The sequence below is a fragment of the Hemiscyllium ocellatum genome, chromosome 19 (genome assembly GCF_020745735.1).
Source record: "Hemiscyllium ocellatum isolate sHemOce1 chromosome 19, sHemOce1.pat.X.cur, whole genome shotgun sequence".
NCBI classification, from domain to species: Eukaryota; Metazoa; Chordata; class Chondrichthyes; order Orectolobiformes; family Hemiscylliidae; genus Hemiscyllium; species Hemiscyllium ocellatum.
The window spans coordinates 57,196,728-57,219,468 of NC_083419.1; the positions used below are offsets into that span (position 1 = coordinate 57,196,728).

Below are 22,741 nucleotides of genomic sequence, written 5' to 3' on the forward strand. Positions count from 1 at the left end.
GGTTGCTGCTACCATGAGAACTTCTTATTTCAAAGTAAAATATCTGTGAAGTTGTAGTTGAGTCATCTCTACAGAGAATGGAAAAGGCAACTGCTGTCATCTCCTACCAAGATATATTAATGACAGAACTTTTCTAAAAATATGAATTTTTATCATTTAAAGGTATCGAAAAGTTCCTGGTGATAAATGTGAAGGTGGTTTCATGCCCAATCGATCAGAACAAATCACAAACGTGAGATGTGAGAAGGTTTTGTCACTGAAAGATCCTGTAAGTAAGCTGAGCTGTATGGAAAGAAGAACAACTTATCCATTTATATTCTTGGTAGTATGCTTGAGCAGATTCTGGCGGAAGCATCAGGGAAAATTCTTGAATAAGCACCATCTACCAGCTTAGGTAATTGTGGGTACATGGAATGTAAGAGATGGAATATTATGAGCTATACACTTTAACAATGAAATGATGCAATACATAATGTGAGGTCTGATTGTTGTCTTCTTTCATTTATGTATATGCACGTCTTTGTTTGCTGACACCAGTACATGAGCCTTGTGTAGCACTTAAGTTTTCAGATGGAGGGGGGAGATTCCAGATGGGATGGGGAAATACATCCTGGAACCTGGAAAGAATTGGAACGCAACTCGGGACCCAGGAAACAAGGTGGGGGAGGACACAGCTTCCCAGTCCCGTGTGCTCGTCCCATGTCTCCCTACCTCCCAATCTTCATTCCTCATCACTGAACCACTTTTCAGAATCGCTCATCTTCTCTGCCATGCAGCCTTTGTGTAAGGTGTTGAAAGCATATTTTACATCCTGATGTAGCAGGTCTGGAATTGTGCGCTTGCACATTTCCTGGTCAACTCACATTTTGTAGTTGTCCACAGATACTGATATATAATAAATTTAGAGCCAGAGATTTACAAACAGATTTAGCATCCTTTTGGCCTCAGCAATTTAAAAGTAAATGTTTAGAAGTTAATGTCCTCAGAACATTAACCTGGATTCTCAATTGCTAATCAGCTGACATTATCACTGCCACTACCCTACTTTGGTTCAGATATGGATTAGTTCTCATTGCTGACTCACTGATTAAATAGATTTTGAAATAATGGGAAGATTTTGTGGTACGATCAGCTGCTCATAAAGTTTTTAGTTCAGTTTTGAATTTCAGAGATAGTTGTCAGAGGTGATTTTGTTTTTCCCCCTCTTATAATAGGATTAGATGCAAGCTTTGTGTTTCTACTTAGTTCTGCAAAATAATCAATTTGACAGAAATCTGCAGTCAATGGGCACTGCATAACATTTAATTCTGTTTTGTTCCAATCCATTTAGACTTCTTCTATTTCATGACATGTATCATGCTTAAAGAAACCATCATCATTTTGAGTTGTTTATCTTGGTTGGATACCTCACATTAATTGTATTAGTAAATGTGTGGGATTGGTTACTCTGTACAAAATAGAGGAATGCATTAAGCAGTGACCTTTATGAGCCACTCCAAAAGTATCAATGAAGGGGATATGTGTGACACAGAAAGGAAATGAAATAGGTGTAAAATTGGTATTCTCACTATTTGATAACATAATCTAAGCTAAGATTCCTGTATGAAAAGTGTGCTGAATTTTTATGAAGAGATTCCATTTTTTAGATAAAGGCAATAAAACTACCAACCCCTATTCCACTGCCATCACCACTCCACTCCTCCGCCAAACATTTTTTCCTGTCGTTCAATTGAAAATTCAAAGAGCCAAGACAATCTTTTTTAAAGAGGTATGTCAAGTTCTAATATCATTTCTGTAGTCCCCTCTCAGCTGTCAAAAATGCAGATTTGTTACTTGCAAATTGGCTGTTTCCCTGCATAACATAGTGGCTCAGTGGTTAGTACTGCTGCCTCGCAGTGCCAGGGACCTGGGTTCGATTCCAGCCTTAGTTGACCATCTGTGTGGAGTTTGCACGTTTTCCCCCTGCCTGTGTGGGTTTCCTCCGATTGTGCCGGTTTCCTCCCACATTCCAAAAGATGTGTAGGCTAGGTGAATTGGCCATGCTAAATTGCCCAGAGTGTTCAGGGATACATAGGTTAGGCACATATAGCATAGGAGGAATGGGTCTGGTGAGTTACTCTTCGGTGAGTCGATGTGGACTTGTCCATCCGAAGGGCCTGTTTCCACACTGTAGAGACTCTAAGAACAACTGTAATAGAATTTCTAAATCAATTTCATGTCCAGATACAGAAGTTTCTGCAGTGACCTAATTATGCGTTTATGCCAACATTTAAGTCAAAATCATCCCATTGAGTAATAACTTCAAAACTTTCTGAGTAAAAGTAGTTTACACTGAAGGGTAAAATCAGGGTGAACAATCAGAGCTCAAGGGTAGCTCGGTTTTCTTTGTTCACTTAATTTCCTTGCTCAAAGAAAAAATTAAAGAAGTATATCAAGCTATCATTTACACACAGGTACAGTGCATTTTAAAAAATGCAACAATGGAAGTCTGTAATTGTTTAAAATCTGATGCACTTAAAAACAAAAACAATCATTTAATTCCTCAGGAAGTCATTTGGTTTAAAAAAAACATTCCCATATTTAGAAAACAGACATGTGGTTTTAGTTTCATTATTAATTTTATCCATAAATCTACCACCCTATTCAGAACTGCATCAATGTAGGAAATTTGTATGAGCTGTATATTTCTGAGGTGATTACAGGAAATTGGGATTACGTTTATGAAAGGGCAAGGATTTCGCAGAATCAATATGGAATTCAGGCATGACATAAAATGGACGTGTATACCATCAAGTTTTTGTGTTAGAGTCATAAAGAAATACAGCATGGAAACAGACCTTTCAGTCCAACCTTTCCATGCCAGCCAGATATCCTATATAAATATAGTCCCGTTTTCAAAGTTTGTGAGAAGATTTGTAGCTCGGGTGCTCGTTGTGATGGTTCTGTTCGCCGAGCTGGGAGTTTTTGTTGCAAACGTTTCGTCCCCTTTCTAGGTGACATCTTCAGTGCTTGGGAGCCTCCTGTGAAGCACTTCTGTGCTGATTCCTCCGGCATTTATACTGGTTTGAATAGTCAACACCAGTCAACAACCCACAAGCCAGGGACACAGCCAGACAGAACAGACTCAGGATGATCCAGGTAATGAGTACAGATGCTCACAACAGACTCCACAAATACAGACAAGAAATTGCGCGCCAAAAATCGTTAATTTTAAAAACTACCAATCAGGAATGGACCTGGACCATAGAACAGGCCGTCACCATAGTACAGAACAGGACCACACACCGCAAAAAAACGGCACTAAAAGAAAAAATGGCCAAACTAACACACAACGAAAAGGACACCACAACACACACCTGGACTAAAAACCTTTCCCACAGACAGCTCACAGACACGGAAAGAACAATACTGGCCAAGGGACTTAACTACAACCACAGGACCGCCAAGACAGCAGACTTCCTAGCAGCACTAGAATGCACACTCAGGAACAATGGATTGACAGAAGAGACACAACAAACAGTGAGACAAAGTATCGTACCTATGATAACAAGGAAAAAGCAAACACACAACCTCAACACCAAGGAAAAAGAAGCACTAAAATCATTAAGAAACAATAAGACCATAATCATACTACAAGCAGACAAAGGCAGAATGACTGTGATACTGGATAAATCAGACTACATTCAAAAAGCTGAAGAACTACTTGCAGACATCAACACCTACCAAAAGAGGGAGTTTGACCCCACTCCACAGCTCACCAATAGGATAAACAACACACTGAGAAATCTACAAAAAAACGGACAGATAACCAGGACTGACCTACAAAGAATGAAACTGGAAAGCAACAACACACCCAGATTCTATGGACTACCTAAAGTGCACAAACCAGACATCCCACTCAGACCCATAGTATTACTACCAAGAACACCATCACACAAACTGGCTAAAGAACTACAACAGAAACTGAAACACCTGATCAGTGGATACAGACACACTATACAGTCAACACAAGAATTCCTGGACATCATCAGAAATATACACATAGACAAGGAAGAAACCATGGTCTCATTTGATGTAACGGCACTGTTCACTTCTATTGACAAAAGCCTAGCCAGAGAAACAATATCCAACCTGCTGGACATCCACAACAGACAACAAGACGCTGAACCTATTAACAAAGACGGCACACTTAAACTACTGGACCTATGCCTCGCAACACACTTCACATTCAACAACCAGATATATGAACAAATCAACGGAACACCCATGGGCTCACCGAACTCCATACTCATAGCAGAAGCAGTAATGCAAAGGTTAGAAAAAACAGTTCTAACGCAATTACAACCCAAACTCTGGGTCAGATACGTGGACGACACCTTTGTAATCATTAAAAACACAGAAATAGAGAACACACACCGGATCATCAACGCCACACTCACAGGAATCCGATTCACGAGAGAGGAAGAAAAGGACAACCAGCTCCCATTCCTAGACATGATGATACAGAGAACACCCGAATGGAGAATTCACAATGAAGGTATACAGGAAAGCCACACACACAGACCAAGTCCTGAACTATGAAAGCAACCACCCCAACACACGCAAACGAGGTTGCATCAGGACATTATTCAAAAGGGCCACAACACACTGCAGCACACCTGAACTACAAAAAGAGGAAGAAGAGCACCTATACAAGGTATTCACCAAGAACGGATACCCGCACAATTTCATCAACAGATGCCTTAGGGAAAGACAACGAAATGAGGACATGCCACAACCCAAAGGACTGGCCACACTACCATACATCAGGAGCATTTCTGAACTGACGGCCAGACTGCTGCGACCACTAGGACTCATAACAGCACACAAACCAACAGCCACCCTCAGACAACAACTCACCAGGACAAAGGGCCCAATACCCAGCATGAGCAAAACCAACGTAGTGTACAAAATCCCATGCAAGGACTGCACAAAACACTACATAGGACAAACAAGAAGACAGCTAACAACTCGCATCCATGAACACCAACTAGCCATGAAACGTCACGACCAGCTATCCCTAGTAGCCATACATTCAGATGACAAACAACACAAATTCGATTGGGACAACACCACTATTATAGGGCAGGCCAAACAGAGAACAGCCAGGGAATTGCTAGAGGCATGGCACTCATCCACAAACTCTATCAACAGACACATTGACATAGACCCTATACACCGGCCACTGCAGCAGACAGCAACTGACAACTGGAAGCAGCAGATTCAAACCAGTATAAATGCCGGAGGCATCAGCACAGAAGCGCTTCACAGGAGGCTCCCAGCACTGAAGATGTCACCTAGAAAGGGGACGAAACATTTGCAACAAAAACTCCCAGCTCGGCGAACAGAACCACAACAACATAGTCCCGTTTGCTTGCTTTTGGTCCATATCCCTGTAAACCGTTCCTATTCATATATCCGTCCAGATGTCTTTTAAATGTTGTAATCGTACCAGCCCCTACCATTGCCTCTGGCGGCTCATTCCATACAATCAACATTCTCTGCCCTCTAGTTTTGGACTGCCCCATCCCAGGAGAGCACCTTGCCTATTATAAGGTCACTCTTCAGCCTCCGAAGCTCTAGGGAAAGTAGCCCAGCCTATTCTGCCTCTTCCTGTTGCTCAAATCCTTCAACCCTGACAACACCCTTGTAAATCTTTTTTAAACCCTTTCAAATTTCACAACGTCCAAGAAATGCATGCATTACTCCAAATATGGCCAAACCAATGGCCTGTACAGCCACAACATGACCTCCTCAACTCCTATACTCAATGCGGTGACCAATAAAGGTAAGCATAACAAATGCTGCCTTCACTATTCTATCTACTTGTGACTCCACTTTCAAGGAAATATGAGCCTGCACTCTAAGGTCTCTTGTTCAGCAACACTGCCCATTAAGTGTATAAGTCCTGCCCTGATTTGCCTTTTCAAAATGCAGCATCTCATGTTTATCTAAATTAAACTCCATCTATCACTCCTCGGCCCATTGACCCATCTGATCCAGATCCCACTGTGTCTGAGGTAACCTTCTTCATTGTCTACTGCATCTCCAATTTTAATGTCATCTGCAAACTTACTAACCATACTCACTATATTCATATCCAAATAGTTAACATAAATGACAAAAAGCAGTGGACCAGCACCAATACTTGTGGCAGAGGTCTCCAGTCTGAAAAGCTACCCTCCACCACCACCACCCTCTCTCTGTCTTCTAACTTCGAGCCAGTTCCGTATCCAAATAGCTAGTTCTATATGTATTCCATGTGATTTAATCTTGCTAACCAGTCTACCATGAAGAACCTTATCAAATGCCTTACTGAAGTCCATATTGATCACACCCACTGCTCTGCCCTCATCAATCCTCTTTGTTACTTCTTTAAAAAACTCAATGAAAGTTAATGAGACAGGATTTCTCACGTACAAAGCTGTGTTCACTATTCCTGATCAGTTCTCACCTTTCCAAATACATGTAAATCCTGTCGTACAGGATTCTGTGCAACACCTGCCCACAACCAGTATCTGGTTCAATGGCCTATTGTTCCCTGGTTTTTCCTTACCACCTTTCTTAAGTAGTGGTACCATGTTAGTCAGCCTATAGACTTCCGGCACCTCACCTATGGCTACTAATGATACAAATAGCAAGAGGACCAGCAATCTCTTCCCTCACTTCCCACAGAGTTCTAGGGTACAATTGATCAGGTTCCTGGGATTTATCCACTTTTATGCATTTTAGGACATCTAGCACCACCACCTCGGGAATAGTGGTCAGTTCCCAAGATGTCCTTATTTATTTCCCCATTCTCAATAGCTTCTTTGTAGCAAAATACTTAATGAAAAATACTTGTTTAGTATCTCGCCCATCTCCTACGGTTCCACATGTAGATGGTCTTGCTGCTCTTTAAGGTGCTGTATTCTCTCTCTGGTTACCTTTTTGTCCTTCATGTATTAATGAATCCCTTTGGAGTCTCCTTAACCCTCTTTGCCAAACTTATTTTGTGTAGCCTTTTGGCCCTCTGATTTCCCTCTTAAGTATACATCTCCTGCCTTTATACTCTTCAAGGGATTCACTTGATCCCTGCTGTCTGTTCTTGACATATGCTTCCTTCTTTTTCTTGACCAAAGAAATTTCTCCAGTCATCCAGCATTTCCGACACATACCCGTCTTGCCTTTCACTCTAACAGGAACATACTTTTCCTGGACTCTTGCTTTCTCATTTTTGAAGGTGTCCCATTTTCCGGCCGTCCCTTTACCTACGAAGCACCCCCCCACCCCCAGCAACTTTTGAAAGTTCTTGCCTAGTGTTGTCAAAATTGGCCTTCCTCCAATTTAGAACTTTAATTTTTAGATCCTCTCTATTCTTTTCCATCACTATTTTAAAACTAATAGAATTATGATCGCTGGCCCCCAAAGTGCTCCCCCACTGTCACCTCAATCATCTGTCCTGCCTTATTTCCCAAGAGTAGGCCAAGTTTTTTGCACTTACTCTAATAGGTACATCCATGTACTGAATCAGAAAATTTTCTTGTATGCACTTACTAATTCTTCTCCATCTAAGCCCATAACACTTTGGCAGTCCCAGCCTATGTTTGGAAATTAAAAACCCCTACTATAACCACCCTATTATTCCCATGTTGAGATCTCCTTACAAGTTTTTTTTCTCAAATTTTCACTCACTATTGGGAGGTCTGGATTGCGCTGTAAGTTAGTAGTATCTCATGTTTAACCTGACAGGGTAAACACCCACAGAATAATGATCCCAATGACTGGGAAATCCAAACCCAGAAGTCACAGGCTAAGATAGAGGGTAGACAATTTAGGACTGAGATGAGGAGAAAACTCTTCACCCAGAGAATGATGAGCCTGTGGAATTCTCTACCATAGAAAGCAGTTGACACCAAAATATTGAATGTTTTCAAGAAGGAGTTGGATATAGTTCTTGGGGATCATATGGTATGGGAAAGAAAATGGGAATAGGGTATTGAGTTGGATCATAAGCCATGGTCATATTGAGTGGTGGAGCAGGCTTGAAGGCTGATGGGCCTACTACTTTTCCTGTTTCTATGTTTCTAACCCTATTCATTCAAGCTTATATTTCAGAACATTTTGTGCTAGATGTAGTATGGTAATGTACAAGTGTAATTAAAATGAGTTTCAGTTGTTTGAATTTTGTAAATGTTTTTCTTAGCAGTTACCCAAGATTACTGTTGTCATCATTGTAGTAAGTGCGTTGGCAGCAGCAGTGCTGATGATGGTCGGCGTTGTTCTTATTTTTAAGAAATATGTGTGTGGAGGAAGGTAAGAGCTTGACATTTCTAATTGGTCTTCCTTTTTTTAATCACCTCTGTTTTCCAAAGTCAAACAAGTGAAAGTCATCTCTGCTCAACAGTATTTTGGTCATGCATTTCACAGTGAGCTGGCTCAGGAAGCTTGTTAGTGTGTACCATAGATGTTACAGTTTCAAACAGTGTTATTCTGATCACTGATCATCTTACTTCCAGTTATTACTGAACTGTGAATAAATGTTGCCATTCCATTTGAATTGGTTATTGTCTACAGATCATTCTGCTATAACGCATGTTTTGTTAACACAAATTTGCTATAACACGATTGACGAATTGTTTCTAAAGCACGAACTTTTAAAATGTGTTTTGGCTGTAATGCGATTACGTCAACAACACTTTACGCACTGTTTCTAAAGTACAATTTTTCTCTAACACAGGGTTGCACAGGAATGCAACCATCATATTATAGAACTACCTGTAATTTTGAAAGTTTCTGCTCTTTATAAAGCATGTCATCAGACTAAGCTCTTAGCAACAATACCTGCAGGAACATAAATGGTTAAAATGTAAAAACATAAAGGAGTTGGCCACAAACCACACATTCAGTAAGCAATTAAGAGTTTGCCAATTTATTTTTAACTTTTGGATGTTATTTTAACCTTAATTACTGGTTCACAGCTTTCTGGCTAGTGGACTGTCTAAATGTGCATCCAGTTCATTACAGGATATTCCTGTAAGCGACATGGTGACTCAGTGGCTAGCACTGATGCCTAACAGCATCAGGGACCCAAAACAATTCCACCCTCGGGTAACTGTGTGGAGTTTGCACATTCTCCCCTGCATGAGTTTCCTCCCACAGTCCAAAGTTGTGCAGGTTAGGTAGATTGACTGGGCTAAATTGCCCAGAGTGTCCGGGGATGTCAGGCTAGATGGATTAGCCATATGGAAATGTAAGGTTACAGGGATAGAGTAGGAGGGTGGTTCTGGGTGGGATGCTGTTGCGAGGGTCAGTATGGACTCAGTGGGGCAAATAGCTTGCTTCCACATTGTAGAGATTCTAAGATTCAGTTGTCTTATTTCATTTTGAGGTGATCAGGTATTAGACATTTGATCCAATATCTTTATCCGTTCCAATAAGTATGGAATTGCCCTAAACTCCTGACTTTCTTCTCTTTCTGTGTAGAACCTTGGTCTATCGTTATTCAGTTCTGAAAACCAATACTGATGAGGCCTGCATTGCTGATCATCTGGACAGCAGCAGAACAAGCACTGAAAGAGTTTATCATGATGATTCTGATGTTGTGAGTACCTCATCTATTTTAAAGTGTGCTCAGTGAGTGAACTCAGGATGGTGCATTTACTTTGTATTTATTGTTCATGTCTTTGCTTATTTGACCGAGCACTTTGTTTGACCTTTCACATTGTGGTCCACAAGTTCCCAATTGTGATAAGTTTATACGGGCAAACCATTGGTCCTCAATACCTTCTCTTGATCCTTGGCCTCATAAACAATATAAAAGCTAAACTCCAAACTTCTAGTGAATTGTAAGAGAATAAAGTCAAACGTTTGAGTGCCTTGGAGAAAAGTGGAAGAGTCATTAGCTGTAATATCTTGACCAAGAGCAGCCTCCCCAGTGGGTCTTACCTAAATACTGAGTTATTACTTTGGTTAGGAAAGAAATTGCTTTATAATGACATGGAACAGGCATTCTTGGTTCTCCAAACCTGCTTGCCTCTGCAAACCTTGTACTGGGGCCCTTTGCATTACAAGAGCATTGTGCACAAGTCCTTACAAATCAAACAAGAGGAGGGACTCCATCTGAGCCAATTGTGAGTGAGCAGAGCAATCGAGTGAGGAAGTCAGTAACCATTTCCTGACTTGGGCTGCTTTGGATTACAGCCAGCCCTGGGAAGACAGGAAATGGCTGGTTTGCTATTGAGCCTGAGCGGTTGGGCCTGTTATCACAGGCCAACTCTGGGAGCCAGTCTTTTTGCAGTGCCAGGAGTGTAAAGATCAAAGAAAATCTAGGATTCTTTAGTGAGGCTGTCTCCAACTGTCACCTTTTGGACTACTCCCTGTCCTAAATGGATGGAGCATGTGCAGTGCATTCTTCTCCCTCTTGAACTTCATAGTTACATTCAAGGTCCTACAATAGATTGTTCAAACATTTGCATTACTGAACTTGCCTGAAACAGGTAGGATTGATGTTGACCCTGGGTCTGCCTGAAAATGCTTTCAGTCAGGGCTATGGCAGCTAAAACTTGGCTTAACTTTATTTCCACATCCTACGGATCTTCATTTCCCACCCCACCCCACCCCACAAAAAAAGTCTACAGATTGTCCCATTATGAGGACACATTGTGGCCAATTTAAAACCACATTCTAAACTGATAAATGCAAGGAGTTGAGATAATTAATAACTTTCGAAAGAAATTGGATAAACACTTTTAGGGAATTCCAGCTGTATGGTCACGGGGGTACATCAGGGTGACGGCACTGAGTGGACAGCTCTGCCAAGACCCTGACATAAAATTCAATGGGCCATTGATATCTACTGTACCATAAAGGGCTCCAACTCAATGTTACATCACAGGTAACATTAACCAACATCAAATAGAAAGGTGACCTACATTTCATTTTGAAATTACCTGGACATTCTGCACGGTTGGACACGTTTGGGGATAATTTTCCACAGCAAGAGGACTGTTCTTGTACACCAACATTCGAGCTGTGACCGTGCGATCTGAGAATCTGTGGAAAGTCTGTCATCTTGCATACAACTACCTGGCTTCCAGTACAGTTATAGTGACCATACTCCATGCTAAAACTATGAACTGAATTGAGGTAGTATTTGTAGATTTTTCTTTTGGTTTTCCTCAATGTGGAATAATTTTATGAATCCAGGGGAAATTACAGTGAGGTAAACTGACTAACGGGATATTTTTATCAAGGAGCATGATGGGTTGAGTGGCCTCCTTCTGCTCGCCGATGCTTGGAGAGGTGACAGCCTTGTAGTCTTAATGCTGGAGTGTCAATCCAGAGACCTAGGTAATGTTCTAGGGACCTGTGTTTGAATCCTGCCATGGGAGAGGCTGCAATTAAGATCCATTGCCGATTGTCAGGAAAACCCTATCTGGTTCACTAATGTCCTTTAGGGAAGGAAACTGCCATCCTTACCTGGTTTGGCCTACGTGTGACTGCAGACCCAAAGCAATGTGGTTAACTCTTAAGTGGCCTCTGGACAGTTAGGGATGAGCAATAAATGCTGACGGAGCCACTAATGCCTTCATCCCATAAATGAATAAAAAAAACTATAAGTGTACACGGTATCGGTATTATCCCTCAAATGCTCTATCAATAAAAAGTTAGTCACCCCATAGCTTATGAAAACATTTTATTGCACAGGGTAAGGTTTACCAAAGACACAGCCACGATTGAACAAAACCTTTTGCTGTTGAATTATACTGATATTATCTCTCTGATTTCGTTTTTTTTCCTTTATCCCAGAGCTGACCACTAATTCACAAAACTAAAGTTCTTGGTGATTTTATATATGTTGAGCCAACTATTATTTATGAAGTAGCATGGACATATGTGAGCTGAAAGGAATCTTGGTTTCCCTTGTTGTAGGTGTTTTATTACATGCCATTTGGATACAGAACTGGCTCAAAGGGAGAAGTCAGAGGGTGATGGTGGAGGGTTGTTTTTCAGACTGGAGGCCTGTGACCAGTGGAGTGCCACTAGGATCAGTGCTGGGTCCACTACTTTTTGGCATTTATATAAATTATTTGGATGTGAACATAAGTATAGTTAGTAAGTTTGCAGGTGACACCAAAATTGGAGGTGCAGTGGTCAGCGAAGACGGTTACAATGGGATTTTGATCAGCTGGAACAATGAGCTGAGAAGTGGTAGAAGTTTGATTTTGATAAATGTGAGATGCTGCATTTTGGGAAAGCAAATCTTAGCAGGACTTATACACTTAGTAGTATGGTCCTCAGGACTGCTGCTGAACAAAGAGACCTTGGAGTGCAGGTTCATAGCTCCTTGAAAGTAGAGTTGCAGGTAGATAGGACAGTGAAGAAGGTGTTTGGTATGCCTTCCTTTATTGGTTAGAGTATTGAGTACAGGAGTTGGGAGGTCATGTTGCGGCTGTACAGGACATTGGTTAGGCCACTTTTGGAATATTGCGTGCAATTCTGGTCTCTGTTCTGAAACTTGAAGGGTTCAGAAAAGATTTACAACGATGTTGCCAGGGTTGGAGGATTTGAGCTGTAGGGAGAGTTTGAATAAGCTAGGGCTATTTTCCCTGGAGCACCGAGGCTGAGGGGTGACTTTATAGAGGTTTATAAAATCATGAAGGACATGGGTAGGATAAATAGACAGTGTCTTCCCTGGGGTGGGGGGAGTCCAGAACTAGAGGGCATAGGTTTAGGGTGAGAGGGGAAAGATATAAAAGGGATCTAAGGGGCAACATTTTCATGCAGAAGGTGGTACGTGTATGGAATGAGCTGCCAGAGGAAGTGGTGGAGGCTGGTACAATTACAACATTTAAAAGGCATCTGGATGGTCTATGAATAGGAAGGATTTGGAGGGAATTGGGTTGGGTGCTGGCGGGTGGGACTAGATTGGGTTTTGATATCTGGTCAGCATGGACGGGTTGGACCGAAGGGTCTGTTTCTGTTCTGTGCATCTCTATGACTCTATGAGAAATGTTATAAACCTACTTTTAATGTCAAATGTATTCTTCTTTTCCTTTCCTCCAAACCAGGATCTACTGGAATAAGCCTGTACTTGGCCACGCTAAAAATGCAAATTATTATTTGCCAACTTAACTGCAAAATGGACTTTGAGTCATCAAGTTATAAATGTGTAAAGATATGGTGTCTGCTCTTCCTGGCAGTTTGTCTTTCCTGCTGGACAGTTTCCTTTGCCACCTGTTGCTGTTTGCAAATTTATTGCAAGTTTCCTTTTTGCGACTTCTAATAAAAACAAAATGGTGAACCTGTAATTTCTTTCATTGTTTGCATATGGTTTCTTAAGCACAATGCGTGGAATCTTATTTACTAGGCAAACTCTACATGGCACTGACAAGTCCTTGCATAGAATCAATACGGGTAACACAGCAATTCTGGGTCAAGGTGGTGAGAGAGGTTGGGGGAAGTAAATTCACAAGCAGTACAGTAATAACTTCACCAAAGTCTGCGGTGTCACTTCCCTCAAATCTTCCAAATATATGGCTCTTAAGATAATTGATTCTTTAAATTGTGGGAAAGAAATATAAACCTCATTAGGAAGGGAGAAGTGGAGTGAATTGTTTATTTTCATTGCCTGGATCCTATTCTGGCTAAACAGATCACCCACACTTTGGAATCTGGCTGATTTGGATTCATTTGACCAAACAATAGACTCATCTCTCAAAAGACTGCCCAATCTGTGAATGTGCAAATTTAGCCCTTCAACTTCACCTGATGCCAGAGGTGATTGTGATGATACATTTGTATCATAAAATTAAGGTGAAGTTGCTCTCTTACAAAACGCCCAGAGAGCAACTGTAGTTACTCCGTGTGCAAACGCTCTAACATTCATAGAAAGTGCCCCAGTATCCTCAGCAGGAAGTCACAGTAACTTGTCCCAACGCCAAGGGAAATAGTTCAAATAGCAAGTTCTTCATTTGATCCCCCAGCCTCACATTGATATTAGGACGGGAAAGGCTGAGCGATTCAGGGCTCTGACGCCTGTCTTAAGATTGTTGTTTGCTTTATTATAAACAATGCAGGCTATTGTTGCTTGTTTCTTCTGGTCTTGTGATTGCCTTTGTTAACTCTTGACTGTGTTGGATCTGGAGCAAAGATTTTTCTACTCAAAGCAGGTGACAGTCCATCAGTAATACATTATACATACCACTCTGTTCAACCCCACTGGACCTGATATTAGGCAGGGGACATAGTAGGCAGCTTGTGCAATACCTTCTCACTTTCACTTTGATTACAATACGTTTTCGATTTTTACTCTTGTTGTATGCCTTGTGATTGTAACATTACATGCCCATTGAATACATTTGACTAAAATGACAGGTGGAATTTTTAGGTGTATACCAATGCTGCAATCAGGTTTTCAGATAATTAAAACCTACAAGCCATCCTTCTCAGAACCTCTAGATCTGATTGGTCAGACTGTCAGATCCTCTGTCATACCTGAAACTGAGTCTGCTTCCACCCTAAAGTTTGTAAACTCAGGTATTCTGCATCTGTCTCCATTTTACTGAGTTACACATCCATAAACTTTACTTGAAAACTTTAATTTCCCTTTAAAACTAGTTTGAAGTCAGTAGACAGTTAACTGTACATTTTAGATTGTTTCACTTGACAGGTTTCCAACTTGGAGGCTATGGCAGCAGTCTGTTAACTTTCCAGTAAATTCCTCAGCCAACTTCCCTTTGCTTCCTTTTCCCAAGAGTTGGCACTGATATCTCTTCACTTTTTTTGTTCTGATGCTAAAGATTCAGTTACTAAGTTGAAGTATAATCAAACACTTTGAGATCTTGCATTATTTTATGGAAGACACTGACAGCACTACTTAAATAGAAAAAAAAGGCAATGATATTGATGGCTGCTGATCTTTTGGTGGATCTGAGATGTACGCTGTACAGGCCCAACCAAGCAAGTTCATTACTTTGACAACAAGGTCCAAGGGCATCCATTGTTTATCTGAAGCCAGGAAACAGGCCAACTTGGTACTGTTGTACGAGCTACGTGCTAACTTGGCATTGTTTTCCAATGTAATGGCAAAGCAAACACAGACAGATTATAAACTAAATGAATCCAGAACTATATGACCATTAAAAGGCAGACATCTGAGTCTGCTACATTGAGACATTAATATCACTGACTAAACAAGGCTGTTCTGAAAGATGTTGAAGGAATACCTGTACTATCAAATGCGATTCTATGATTGCTTTATTATGTCTAATTATATAAACAACTTGCAAAAGGCAGGATAAATCATGCTTCTTTAGAAAGCCAGTTTGGATAACATGGGCTGAATGGGAAAAGGAACTTGGGATATACACAAATATTGCAATCAATTTCTGTTACCTGGGGTTTCTACTGGAAATAATGTTCTTTCTACCCGAGAAAGCTCTCTGTGTTGGGGAGGGCACATCAGAGAACTGGCCATAAAAAACATAATTACCTTGTCCAAGCAAGTGGCCAGTGCTCCTCATTCTACAAATGTTATGTTATCAGGAAGGAGGCAGACTGAGTGACGCATGTCTTTGGAACTGAACTCATACCAGCTTGTTCAGAGTCGGGTATCTTGCTTCCAAGAAACATTGGTCCAGAATTTGCAGCAGGGTGTTAACGGTGAACTATCAGAGATTCCAGTTAGTAACTGGATACATTCATGTGGATTATTTTTGTTAAATTTAATAAGTGTCATTTCTGAAATAATTCAGAATAATTTGATGTGCTATTTCTGTGTGAAAAAATTGTGTAGTTCAAATTTAAAAGCAGTTTCAGCTAGTAAATTGGGAATTCGATATCTGTTGACCTCTTTCAAATGCTAAATAAAAATGCGCTTTGTTGAATTACTAATGTGTATGATTGTCTTTGCATTGATGTTTTATAAAGAAAAGCAATTATTCGTTCATTGTCAGTAATTAAAGACCATGTTTTGTGTGTGAAAGTGTCTTTCTTCCCAACTATAGCTCAGAGGTAGCACTTGCTTGTGAATCAGAAGTTGTTGGATTGAAAACATGCTCCAGAGCGTGTAATCAATTCTTTTAAACATAAGAGGAGTAGAGGGGGGTACCGCACTGTCAGATGAGCCATCTGTTCATAAGATTTTAGGCCCAGATGCAAAAGATCCAGTGATACTATTTGATGAATAGAGGGAATTTCTCTCATGTGGTGTCCTGGTCGAAAGACAGAATATATGATTATCTGCCTTCCTGCTGATCGTGGGAAATGGGAGTCCACGTTTGCTGCTTTTTTGCTACATGTGCAACATCAACCAAACATATTGGCTATAAAAACTTTAGATTACCCTTAGAAAATGAAATGCATTGTATAATTGCAGAGTATTAGGTTGATAAAGAGGCTGTGTTTTTTTTTATTTTCATCACAACTATTCCCTGGAATACCTCAGCATTTCAGTTGTGGCAAATAGGCATTCGCATACTGACACTCATCCTGTGAAAGCACTAAAAGTAAAATGAATTGAACTGGAAAGACACAAATCCTGCTTCAGGCTTTCATTTTGATTACCTGACACTAGAATCAGAAGTAAAGTTAACATTTGGACTCTGTGATCTTTTGTTGGAACTGCAATTGAGCTTGGTGGGAAGAATGAAGAAAGCAATCCAGAGAAGGTAAACTGCTGGATGAGGGAGGGAAAAGATAGAAGGGGATCAGAGCACTGTCTGTGCCTTTATTGCCTCCAATGATCTCCCCTCCAATCTTGTAGTTCCCCAGCCCCACACTGCCCAGTTCAACCTGCTCCCCAAGATCCACAAGCCCAAATACCCCAGCTGACTCATCATCTCTGCATGCTCCTGTCTCACCGAACTCACCTCATCCCATCTTGACTTTGTCTCCAACTGGGGTACCTTTAAAGAGCAATTGTCACACCAACTCAGTGACCACCTTTGCTTGAGAGCATTTCCTCCACTAAAGAGGCTATGACAGAAATATGCAAACTGCTGTGGTTACATCTGCAATCTCTAGGCAGGGCCAGAACTGTATTACCTATGGCTGCAAAGTGTGCATTGATAAGATAATTTATTTCTTCAAGCCTCCTATTGGGCATATAAGCAACATTTTGCAGTCCTGCGCTGCACAAGGGAGTTTTGAGGTTGACTGTAGAGACAAGACAAAGCTTTTCACTGTGCCTCGGTACATGTGACAATAAATTCAATTTAATTCAATTATGTGAATCCATTAAATTTGACCATTTTCCTGAACCAAAAGGTGTTTCATCCAATCAGTGTGCAGTGATCACAGGTAATGTATCATGCAGGTGAGGCCAATTGTCCTGTTGATAATGCCTTTGCTCTGTGGCAGCCATTGGTCCCAACTGTCTTTGAACACTATGGCAAATCAAAGGTGTCTGCTGGATAACAAGGCTATTCACTTGTGACATGTCTTATAAATAACTCTTGTCTAGAAAGCCCAAAATAAAGGGGTGTAGGTTTGCTCGCTGAGCTATAGGTTTGATATCCAGACGTTTCGTTACCTGGCTAGGTAACATCATCAGTGGCGACCTCCAAGTGAAGCGAAGCTGTTGTCTCCTGCTTTCTATTTATATCTTTATAACTGGGACAACACATCTATCCTGGGACAGGCTAAGCAAAGACATGCCAGAGATTTCCTAGAGGCCTGGCACTCCAACCACAACGCCATAAACAAGCACATCGATCCAGATGCCATCTATCAACCCCTCAGAAAACAAACAGGAAATGACATCACCACAAACCCCAGGAACCCTATCCAGGAGAAAGATATAGATAGAAAGCAGGAGACAACAGCTTCGCTTCACTTGGAGGTCACCACTGATGATGTTACCTAGCCAGGTAATGAAACGTCTGGATATCAAACCTACAGCTCAGCGAGCAAACCTCAACCTGAGCTACAAACCTTCACAAACCTTGCGAGCTCAAAATAAAAGCCACGCTACCCCTGTGGCTGACCCCTCTCAAACAGCTATAGCATTTCACGTTCTGAGGAAGGGTCACTGGACCCCAAAATGATAATTCTGATTTCTCTCTACAGATGCTTTGCCAGCAATTTCTGTTTTTGTCTTAGATTTCCAGAAACCACAGTTCTTTATGTTTTGATACCACTCTAGGTACTGTTTGCAGGTACAACCATAGCCAGGACAGTGGCACCACAACTTGCTGTGTTGTGCAGAGGCTCTATTGTGCCTCCCCTATCAGCGTTCCGGAAAGACCACTTCCTCTGCGACTCCTCGTCAGGTCCACACCCCCCACCAACCCAGCCTCCACTCCCAGCACCTTCCCCTGCAATCGCAAGAAATGCAAAACTTGGGCCCACACCTCCCCCCTCAATTTCCTCCAAGGCCCCAAGGGATCCTTCCATATCCATCACAAATTCACCTGTACCTCCAAACACATCATTTACTGCACCCAATGTGGCCTCCTCTACATTGGGGAGACAGGCCGCCTACTTGCGGAACATTTCAGAGAACACCTCTGGGACACCCGGACCAACCAACCCAACTGCCCCATGGCGGAACACTTTAACTCCCCCTCCCACTCTGCCAAGGACATGCAGGTCCTTGGCCTCCTCCATCGCCAGACCATGGCAACACGACGGCTGGAGGAAGAGCACCTCATCTTCTGCCTAGGAACCCTCCAACCACAAGGGATGAACTCAGATTTCTCCAGCTTCCTCATTTCCCCACCTTATCTCAGTCCCAACCCTCACCCTCAGACTCAGCACCGCCTTCTTGACCTGCAATCTTCTTCCCGACCTCTCTGCCCCCACCCCCTCTCTGGCCTATCACCCTCACCTTAACCTCCTTCCACCTATCGCATTCCCAATGCCCCTCCCTCAAGTCCCTCCTCCCTACCTTTTATCTTAGCCTGCTTGGGCATACCCTCCTCATTCCTGAAGAACGGCTTATGCCCGAAATGTTGATTCTCCTGCTCCTTGGATGCTGCCTGATCTGCTGTGCTTTTCCAACAACACATTTTTTAGCTCTGATCTCCAGCATCTGCAGTCCTCACTTTCTCCCTGTTGTACAGCAGGGCAGGTCAAGTGCAGGCAGGCGTTAGTAGTTGGGAATTCAATATTTAGAGGTGCAGACAGGCATTTTTGTGGCCTCAAACGAGATTACAGGATGATGTGTTACCTCCCTCATGCCAAGGTCAAGGATGTCTCGGAGTGTGCTCAGGACATACTAAAGGAGGGGGTGAGTTCATGGAACATATCAGTACCAATGATACAGGCAGAAAGAGTATCGAGGTCCTGCAAGGAGAATTCATTTGACTAGGCCATAAATTGAAATGCAGGACCTCCAGGGTTTTAATCTCGGATTACTCTCCATGCCATGTGGTAGCAAGGCAAGAAACAGGAAGATAGCATAGCTTAACACATAGCCGAAGAGCTGGTGGGGGCAGAAAGTTTCAGATTTTTGGAGCATTAAGATCTCCAGATTGGATGGGGCGGTGTTTGTGCAGTGTGTCCAGGAAGCTTTTCTAACTCAGTATGTAGATTGTCCAACCAGAGGGGAGGCCATATTGGATTTGGTACTCGGTAATGAACCGGGACAAGTGATGGGCTTGTTAGTGGGTGAACATTTTGGTGATGGTGACCACAATTCTGTGACTTTCACCTTGGTTATGGAGAGAGATAGGTGCGCACAACAGGGTAGACTTTACAATTGGGGGAAGGGAAATTACGATGCTGTAAGACAGGATTTGAGGAGCATAAGTTGGGAGCATAGGCTGTCAGGGAAGGATGTGGTGGAAATGTGGAACTTTTTCAAGGAACAGATACGACGTGTCCTTGATATGTATGTACCTATCAGGCAGGAAAGAAATGGTCATGTGAGGGAGCCTTGGTTGACAAGGGAGGTTGAATGTCTAGTAAAGAGGAAGAAGGAGGCTTACATAAGGTTGAGGAAACAGGGTTCAGACAGAGCAGTGGAGGGATACAGGATAGCCAGAAGGGACCTGAAGAAAGGGATTAGGAGAGCTAAGAGAGGGCATGAAAAATCCTTGGCGGATAGGATCAAGGATAACCCCAAGGCATTTTATGCGTATGTGAGAAACATGAGAATGACGAGAACGAGGGTAGGTCCGATCAAGGACAGTAGTGGGAGATTGTGTATTGAGTCGGAAGAGATAGGAGAGGTCTTGAATGAGTACTTTTCTTCAGTATTTACGAACGAGAGGGACCGTATTGTTGAAGAGGAGAGTGTGAAACGGACTGGTAAGCTAGAAGAGATACTTGTTAGGAAGGAAGATGTATTGGACATTTTGAACAACTTGAGGATAGACAAGTCCCCCGGGCCTGACAGGATATATCCTAGGATTATGTGGGAAGCAAGAGAGGAAATTGCAGTACCGTTGGCAATGATCTTTTCGTCTTCACTGTCAAGGGGGGTGGTACCGGGGGACTGGAGAGTAGCGAATGTTGTGCCCCTGTTCAAAAAAGGTAATAGGGATAACCCGGGAATTACAGGCCAGTTAGTCTTACTTCTGTGGTAGGCAAAGTAATAGAAAGAGTACTGAGGGATAGGATTTATGAGTATCTGGAAAGACACTGCTTGATTAGGGACAGCCAGCACAGATTTGTGAAGGGTAGGTCTTGCCTTACAAGTCTTATTGAATTCTTTGCAGAGGTGACAAAGCATGTGGATGAGGGTAGAGCAGTGGATGTAGTGTACATGGATTTTAGTAAGGCATTTGATAAGGTTCCCCATGGTAGGCTTATGCAGAAAGTCAGGAGGCATGGGATAGAGGGAAACTTGGCCAGTTGGACAGAGAACTGGCTAACCGGTCGAAGTCAGAGAGTGGTGGTAGATGGTAAATATTCAGCCTGGAGCCCAGTTACAAGTGGAGTTCCGCAGGAATCAGTTCTGGGTCCTCTGCCGTTTGTAATTTTTATTAATGACTTGGATGAGGGAGTCGAAGGGTGGGTCAGTAAATTTGCAGATGATAACGAAGATTGGTGGAGTTGTGGACAGTGAGGAGGGCTGTTGTCGGCCGCAAAGGGACTTAGATATGATGCAGAGCTGGACTGAGGAGTGGCAGATGGAGTTCAACCCTGCCAAATGTGAGGTTGTCCATTTTGGAAGAACAAATAAGAATGCGGAATACAGGGTTAACGGTAGGGTTCTTAGGTGGAGGAACAGAGGGATCTTGGGGTCTATGTACATAGATCTTTGAAAGTTGCCACTCAGGTGGATAGAGCTTGTAAGAAGGCCTATGGTGTATTAGCGTTCATTAGCAGAGGGATTGAATTCAAGAGTCGTGAAGTGATGTTGCAGCTGTACAGGACTTTGGTTAGGCCACATTTGGAGTACTGTGTGCAGTTCTGGTCGCCTCACTTTAGGAAAGATGTGGAAGCTTTGGAGAGAGTGCAGAGAAGATTTACCAGGATGTTGCCTGGAATGGAGAATAGGTCGTACGAGGATAGGTTGAGAGTTCTCTGCCTTTTCTCATTGGAACGACAAAGGACGAGGGGTGACTTGATAGAGGTTTATAAGATGATCAGAGGAATATATAGAGTAGACAGTCAGAAACTTTTTCCCTGGGTACAACAGTGTTACAAGGGGACATAAATTTAAGGTGAAGGGTGGAAGGTATAGGGGAGATGCCGGGGTGAGTTCTTTACCCAGAGAGTGGTGGGGGCATGGAATGCGCTGCCCGTGGGAGTGGTAGAGTCACAATCATTGGCGACCTTTAAGCGGCAATTGGATAGGTACATGGATGGGTGCTTAATCTAGGATAGATGTTCGGCACAACATCGTGGGCCGAAGGGCCTGTTCTGTGCTGTATTGTTCTATCTCTTCAAGACCTGTACAAAAAAGGTCGGGTTGCATCTTAACTGGAGGGGCACCATCATCCGGGTGGGGAGGTTTGCTAGTGCCACTTTGGATGGATTTAAACTAATAAAGCTGGGGTGTGGGAACCAAAGCAGTAGGTCAGATTGTGAGCAGAAGGTAGGGCCAATCTAACGACTGAATCATAAAAGATCAAAATGTGAATTGACACTTGGAGTCAATGATAAGAGATGAGACTCCGTGTTATCAGGGATTAATAAGGATGGAAAGTGTAGTGCACAAGAAAATATTAGTAGAGAAGGACATATCAACTATTTAAAATCCTTGCACCTAACTGCACACAGTATGCAGAATAAAGTTGGTGAGCTGACAGCACAAGTAAGAGACAAATGGGTATGACCCAGAGGGGATTACTAAAAACAATACTATGGGAGGATCAGGACTGGCAGTTAAATGTCCGAGAGTACTCAGTTTTTTGAAAGGATAGACAAGAACAAGCAGGAGGTGGAGTTTCTTTAATGGTTAAGGATGACATCAAAGCAGTTTTAAGAAACAATATTGTCTCAAGGATGAAAATATTGAATCAGTCTGGGTGGAAATATAAAGCAAGAGGAGAAACCCATTGCTAGGAAAAATTTACAGGCCCCTGAATAGTACTTCTGAAGTAGGGCATAATATAAACCAGGAAATAATGAGGACTTATGAGAAGGGAATAATGGTATTAATGGGTGGTCTGAGCATGTATGTTGATTGGATGAATCAATGTGGCAAGGGTAGCCTTGAGGGAAGATTCATAGAGTGTATGAGAGATTGTTTCTTAGAACAGCATATCATGGAGACAACCAGCGAACTGGCTACTTTAGAGTTGGTATTGTGTAACAAAAAGTGATT

The 22,741-nt window shown here is 42.2% G+C and overlaps 1 protein-coding gene across 2 annotated transcripts in view; it reads left to right on the forward strand.

Moving 5' to 3' along the window:
• The window catches only part of LOC132824991 (sortilin-like), a 116,307-nt gene extending 102,976 nt beyond the window's left edge, over window positions 1–13,331 (forward strand). Inside the window, exons 18-21 of one of the 2 annotated variants that reach the window (XM_060839945.1) lie at window positions 163–268; window positions 8,228–8,334; window positions 9,505–9,622; window positions 13,092–13,331. In XM_060839945.1, the coding sequence (XP_060695928.1) occupies window positions 163–268; window positions 8,228–8,334; window positions 9,505–9,622; window positions 13,092–13,106 (346 nt within the window). In that variant the 3' untranslated portion in view covers window positions 13,107–13,331. Of the gene's footprint in view, window positions 1–162; window positions 269–8,224; window positions 8,335–9,504; window positions 9,623–13,091 lie in introns of both variants that reach the window. The other variant, XM_060839944.1, reaches the window with a different exon arrangement.
• Window positions 13,332–22,741: the final 9,410 nt, after the last annotated feature.